Source organism: Trachurus trachurus (assembly GCF_905171665.1).
Source record: "Trachurus trachurus genome assembly, chromosome: 18".
In the NCBI taxonomy this organism is placed as follows: Eukaryota; Metazoa; Chordata; class Actinopteri; order Carangiformes; family Carangidae; genus Trachurus; species Trachurus trachurus.
In genome coordinates, this window is record NC_139909.1 from 17,079,361 (window position 1) to 17,086,380 (window position 7,020).

The 7,020-nt window shown below is 45.4% G+C and overlaps 1 protein-coding gene across 1 annotated transcript; it reads right to left on the reverse strand.

Moving 5' to 3' along the window:
• Positions 1-391: 391 nt before the first annotated feature.
• On the reverse strand, positions 392-6,815 carry tnfsf12 (TNF superfamily member 12; the record flags this gene model as incomplete). The annotated part of the gene is made up of 6 exons (XM_083993292.1): positions 392-667; positions 2,077-2,204; positions 2,314-2,337; positions 2,487-2,543; positions 4,926-5,007; positions 6,642-6,815. The coding sequence occupies 6 exons, from the start codon at positions 6,813-6,815 to the stop codon at positions 392-394; spliced, it is 741 nt and encodes a 246-aa protein (XP_083849418.1).
• Positions 6,816-7,020: the final 205 nt, after the last annotated feature.

The following is a 7,020-nucleotide window of genomic DNA, read 5'->3' on the forward strand; positions in this document are numbered from 1 at the left end:
CCAAGTATTTTTCTTTTATTTTATGTAGCCCTTTATCTACAGAACAGCTTCCATCACATCTGTTCTCCCGGCAGACATTCACTGAGGCCTTTTTGTCCACTTAGGGTCTTGGTTGTAATCCAAAGTCTATGTTTTACGTTCCAAAACACTGTCCAGAGGAAAAAATTCCACAACAACTTCCACAAATGTCAGGTTTCTCTTTCAAATTAAAGTCTTTGGGAAGAGGCTGCAGCAGGATGTGATGCCCTCAACTCCTTACGACTGCTTTACCGTGTAGAAAAAAATTAATCTCATCCATATAAAACAAGTTCTGTTGTCTGAGCAGATGAGTTGGTGTACATAAAAAAAAAAAAAAAAAAGTTTCCGACCCGGATCACATGAGCGCTGAGCTTCAGTTGACTTTAAAGATACTGAAGACGTGAGGTGAGGCGGAGGGGCTGCCCACAGTGTGGAGTCTGAAGGACGGTCCCGTGATGGCCTGCAGCTCGGTCCCTCGGTCCAGCCGCAGAAGGCCGGACACCTGGCACGACTTCACGAAGTGGAAGGCATGCGGACCGGCGGAGGGCGTCGTCGCGTAGCCCTCTATGCACTGCAGCTTCTGAGGCCTCTGGCCCTTGGTCACCACGTCCAGCTTCACATATGGAGTCTGCTGCTCGTTGAACAACACCTGAGGAGACAAAGAGAAGATGAAGACAGACAGTCATCCCAAAACACTGATCTCCATGTTGCAGAGAGAGTAAAGTCATGGAGAGATTCCAGCAGCGTTTTGTAGAACTTGTTTCAGCTCAAACACAAAACTAACCACACTGTCATGGGTTTTCCAAGACCTTGATATCAGAATTTTTTCTTTTTCTTTTTTCCTTTTTTTGGCTAGATTTTCTCCAGGCTGCTGTCAACTTGACAAGACAGAGGTCTGGCTACATGAAATTGCCCGAAACCCGATATTCTCCTCTCCAAAAGACATGACACGCACCACTACGCTATGTTTTCATGAAGCTGCTTTGTCACAAGACTCTATGGTCGATTCACTGGAGTTGCAACTATGACAGAGATGTCAGGGTTTTTCTTTCATGACTTCATCTCAGGAAGTACACAAGAGAAATTTGAGAGCAAAATCTTTCTTCCCTATTTTCTGAAATTTGTTAGTTTCACTTTGGGAGATATTTGGACAGACGTGAATCTGGATCTGGTTCTGTTTAAGAAACCTAACCGGACACCAAAACCAAACTATTTCGATCACTTTGAAACTATGATTTAATCTGAATAATGTTTATTCAAGTTGTTTGCAACTGTAGCCGATGTTAATCCGGCCCTCTGCATTATGTTTCGGCACGGACTGCCCCAGGTGGGGTTCGAACTCTGGTCTTCCGCACTGTGGGCGACGATGCAAACCGTTGTGCCAAGAGGTCAATGACTGCTTAGCAGTCAGGTTTGCACGTCCTTTATGGGTGAGTGAGTGCACCCAGACCCTCCGTTACACAACTCAAACTATTTAAGTTTGTTATGGAAACTGAAAGATTACATTCATATCTAAGATAAATATATAAGATAAATGTGAAGCTAAATTATTTGCTGCTTGGCCACTTGGGGGCAGTGGAACAAGCTGCAAAATTTGACATTAAGACCTTATAAAGTTGATATGGCAAAGTTTTTTGCTAACAACTGCTCATTTAACAAAGAGCAGACATGAATGAATATTAATTTTGATTTACAGTCTTGAATGAATTTACACGAATTTACAGCTAATATTCACTCCCATTTTAGCTCAGATTTGGTCTCCTCCAGTTCCAGGGGGAAATACGAACCTCTTCAGCTACTAAAAGCTCCATAACATTCACTATTTCATCAACATGAAACTGCTGAAAGTCATGAAAGGGAACCAAACAGAGGAACCATAATGTTAAAGTTAAAGAGAAGAAAACAAAAACAAAAAGCTCAAAGACTGAAAGTCATTATAAATACAAAAAAGTTGATGTGTGCAGCTTTAAAAGGTGAAGTCGGAACAGGAAGTAGTGAAGATGATTGAAACGTGATTGAAAGTTTGTAGTTCAACACTGCTAACAAACTACAACTCACCTGGCAAAACAGGAAGTAGACGCCTGCTTTCTCCACAGTGAAGGTGCCTTGCTCCTTGTTATACCTCACTGCTTTACTCATATTCAACGTCCTCTCTTCCCAGCCCTTTATCACACCACCGTCTCCCACTGACACACACACACACACACACACACATATATATATATCCAAGGTTATTAATCTCAAAGAGGAGAGATTTACAGATTATCCTCCATCCGTCATTTTTATGACTCTTACCTTGCTGAGAGGAGACTTTGGTTACTGGTGGAAAGTAAAAGAGACATTAACAGAGAAAGAAAAGGGAAAGTCAATTAAGATTTTATGAGTGCAATCGTATAGGGGCATATGATTGAAACCACTTCAGCAGATGCTACATGAGACGGCTATAAGCGATCTGCCAAGCCACTTACTCTCAAAATGAGACGCCGCTTTCTTTCCATTTCCATTCCTCCCTCGAAACGTCCCCCCTTCGGAAGGCAAAGAAAGACAGAATATGAGTTTGAATGGCAAAGAAAATAATGTCTGTGGTTTTTTTTTGATAAAACAATCATTCCCATCTGTATCTGTCTAATAACATGGTGTGTTAATTTGCGGCCATTTAGGTTCAACCTGGCTCGTTTTAACGCGGTTAGCAGATGGACAAAGGATTTCCTTTCACGTGCTTCAATATATTTCCTCAAACTGTTATTTTCAGTCAGAAGCGTGTGCCTCTTTAATTTTTTTTTTTTTTTTTTTTTTTCCTGTCGGGGCTAATCTTAGTGCCAGCTGGTCTAAGTCATGAAGAAAATACCGAATACAGAGAAGAGGAGAGGAGAGAGATGGAGCGAGGGAGGGTGGAGAGCAATGTGTGTGTGTGTGTGTGTGTGTGTGTGTGTGTGTGTGTGTGTGGAGGGAGAAGGGGAAAGCGGGGGGAGAAAAAGACAAGATGGACAGGGGGTAAAGTGAATGAGAAAGCATTAAATGCAGCCAGGGAGACAAAAGCTGAGGCAGTAGAAGGCTAAATAAGAGAAATGAAGTGCCGGAAAAAGAGAGTCAAAGAGGTCTGTGGCTGCTCCGTGACCTAGAAGACTTGATTAAGAACAGAGTGAAGCAACAGCTATCGGCCCCTGCTCGGATAAATACAATAAATAAAACACGACCAGACTCCACGTCCATTATTGTTACCAGGGGGTGGACAGTAATAAAGTACAATTACTGTATCTGTAATCTACACAAGTATTTGTTCCTAACTTTTACTGCTCTACACCAAAAACCACAGATCTAAATCACTTGTTACTTTGAAGAACTTGTTAGTCTGAGGAATGACACGTCTTTTATGTTGAAAATCCGACCAGCCACACACTCACCAATCAAAACCAAACTCCTATAGCCAATGTTTGCCACAGCCAACCTTAATCAATGCATAAGAACGACATAGAAACAGAAGCAGTAGCTCCTTGTGTTGACTCGGTTGTGTTTTTCTGGTCATTCTGTATCACAATCAACAGGTTCTGCAGCGAGTCAGTGCTTCAGTCTGTTGTTTTAGAGTCGCTCGTTTCTGTCAATGTGGGAAAACACAACAATACATCGGAAGAAATGCAAACATCTCGTTTTTGTACTTACTCCAGTGCTTCAATTCAAGTCAAAAATGACTGAACGCTTTATAATGGAGCACTGTTTGACCAGGACGATGTAGACTTCAACTCAAGTAATGGAGCTGTGGACTTTGTCCTCCGCTGCTTGATCCTCACTAAAGGTTTATTTAAGCTTTCCCAATCTGGCCTTTAGGGAGCGATTTCCAGCACAGATACAACTTGAACACTGTACGTATGGACTCCGAGACACATACTTTATGTTTGGACCGGGCCCCCGCCATCATATAGGAATATTAAGTCCCTGCTAAAATAACTCACAGGTGGGGTGACCCTGTAGATTTAGGATTTGCTATGGGCGAGCGTAAAGCCCCCGGGCGGGCCAGACTTTCCTGACTGAAGCTGTCAGTCATGTGGAGAGAACATAACAGCAGTGTCCTGCTGAAACACTGAATAACCGTGGTCAACTCAACTTTCCACAAACTGGAAAAAGCTGTTTGGGCCTTTTTTTCCCCCTATTGATAGCCATGGATTTCTGAACGCTGTTTAATACGTTCTGGAGGACAAAATCAGATATCAGTTACCTAGGTAAAACGCCAATACCTGCAGGCTGCAGGATATCAGTATAGATACTCTGGCGAGACATGTTGTTCTCTGAAGGAATCCTTTTTTTTTCTCTTTTTGTCAAATTTGGATATTCATGCCTCGACTGCAGTCCAGCACAAAAGAGTCTTGAGGGTTCACTCTTGGACAAAATGTGAACAATCAAGCCATCCCGTGACGGTGACGCAAGCAGGCGGCTATAAATACAGCAATGATAGGTCATCAAATATCACCGCTTTCACAACAAATCATAGCTGTGTCAGTCGTGCGCTCAGGGGAGAGAGAGGAGGGGGTGAAGGGGGGGAATCAATTTTGCTGCCCAAAAGCGTGCAACAAGGGCCTTGCTCCCGCGCCAGCTGGTTTTTCTGGGCTCCGAGGCCGCTCTGGTCAGACCTGTAATTTCTGGAACAGTCATCCAGCTGCCTACTTTTTCCTGTGTCAACTTTTAGCAGCGGGTTAGTGCCTGCGGGCCCCGCTAGACCCGACCAAAGTGGCGTGTGGGCCAAGACTGGCCAGCAGTTTGTGTTAAATGTTCTTCCCAAAAAAACAAACAGAGCGCAGTTGGTAAGCATATTGTGTCTGTGGTGATTTCGACAGCTAAAAAGCACAAGGCTTGAGATAGACAGCGGTCGGCGTGGAAGTCAAAGAGAATGCAGAGCTTGATTTGCAATATACCATCTCTCTTCACTCTCTGTCCCACCAGCAGCTCCCTCTTCTCCAGAATGAGCTGCACGATCGCCTTCCTCTGTGTATTGACCTGTTGAAAGACAAGAGAGAGAAAAAACACACTATTAAACAACTGTCCGATAGGTTTATTATGACTTTTCGCTGGCTGGCGTCCCACGCCGGCCTCCTCCAGCCAACCAGCCACATAAACAGGCTCATCTTTTCCAGTATCCTGCCCCTGCTGCCCATACGAGCTTCAGAATAGGTCTACCACTTCCTCAGAGACCGGTTGCGACACCTAATGCATGTTTTTAGTGCTTTGCATTCCTCACATGTCTTTACACCCCCCTTTTTCTTTACGAAAAAAGAAGAGAGAAAGAAATCAGTTTTTGTCAAGCAAGCAAACTTTTCAATCCTTGGCTGGGGGCCCGCTGAATGACCAAAGGAGCCCGATATGAAGTAAGAGGAGAAGTGGCTCGGGGAGAGTGTGTTTTAAATTTACTGCTACTGTGGAAATGGAGGCAGCGAGTTGCTCTTCACTCTCCAGACGTTCGCTCGCTGGATCTCGTCAGGAGCTGGCGGACGGTCAAACGGACAGAACGGGGGCCCCTTGGGAAAAGCTCCAGCATCAACACTCCACGTGTCTAGTTTTTTGGGGGGTAGAGGGGGGTGTTTGTATATATGTGTGTGTGTGAGGGCAAGAAAATATGCAAGTGTGTGTGGGTCTGTCAGAGTGATACACAGCCAACCTGTCCCCCCCCCCCCCCCACCTCCTGATCTCAAATCCAGTGCAACCTGGTTTTGTAAATAGTCTGAACTCCAAACCAGAAGAATTTCCATCAGCTCCTTCTTGGCTTTGCTTTTAGAAAATAATTTTGCCTTGTGATGCAACCCCCTCGTGCTGGAGGCTTAACAGTTTTTTGCTGCAAAGTGCACGAGACTGCAGAGGAATGCAGACTGATTTTTCTGCAGATTTAAGTGGCATTGGAAGAGGAAGAAGAAGAAGAGGAGGAGGAAGAGGAGGTGGTGCACTCACTCCTGACCGTGACCTGTGCATGAGGAGAGAGAGTGGCCACGCGTGGCTGCAGATAAGATGATCCGACACTTGCCACTCTTATCACATCCTGCCTGTTTTTCACGCCTCGAGTCAGTCAGTCAGCCAGTCATCTGGCTGTGAAGCGCGCCACACGCCAAATAGTTGAGGCTTTCCAGTAAATTGAGATAAATAACTGGAGCACAACTGGCACCAGAGTAATTAAACATGGCGAGGAGGAGTGGGGGGGGGGGGGGGTGAGGGGGTTGGACACAAAAACAAGCAACAGCTCCACAACTTGACTGTGCGCTGCGTTAATAACAGTGCCAAGTAGAGAAACGGTGCAGGAGAAAAGAGGAGAGAGAATTTAGGCTAAAGATGGAGGGGGGACGGAGGGGGGGTCTAAAGTGTGGACTTGCATTTTTCCACTTTACCCCCCGCGATGGTTCCCGTAACCGCAGCCACACAAGAAGTTACATAACAAACACTTGATGGTCTTGTAAAAAAAAAAAAAAAAAAAAGTTGGTGGCGCGTAAATATTATTGTTTGGTGAGAAATATGCATGCTATTCAGAGAGAGGAGGAGGAGGAGGGGGGAGAAAGAGAGAGAAGAGATGTTTAACAGGCTTGATTGTTGTTGTTTTATTATTATTATTATTATTATTATAAGTATGTAGACCGGTTAATACAAACCTGCTCCAGTCGGTCCTGCAAGATCTTAAAGGACTGAGACAGGTCCCGCGTCTGCCGCCATGTCCACGCCGTGAACAGCGCGCTGCACGCGGCCAGAGACAGAGCCAGCAGGGCCAGAGAAGCCCAGACGACCCGCAGCTTGCGCACTCGCCTCCTCTGCAGAATCCGATGCATGGTTGCTGCTGCTGCTGCTGCTGCTGCTGCTGCTGCAGACCGACCGACCGCGCTGCCACTCACCGCCGCAGACCATCCGACAACCCGCACTTCAGCTCCATTCCTGCACGAGAGCATGAAATCCCTCCAAATGCATCTCTGTCCAAATGTCCATTTTGTGTCTCGGGGAAAAAAGACGCGCGAGTGGACAGCTGGATAACTACAC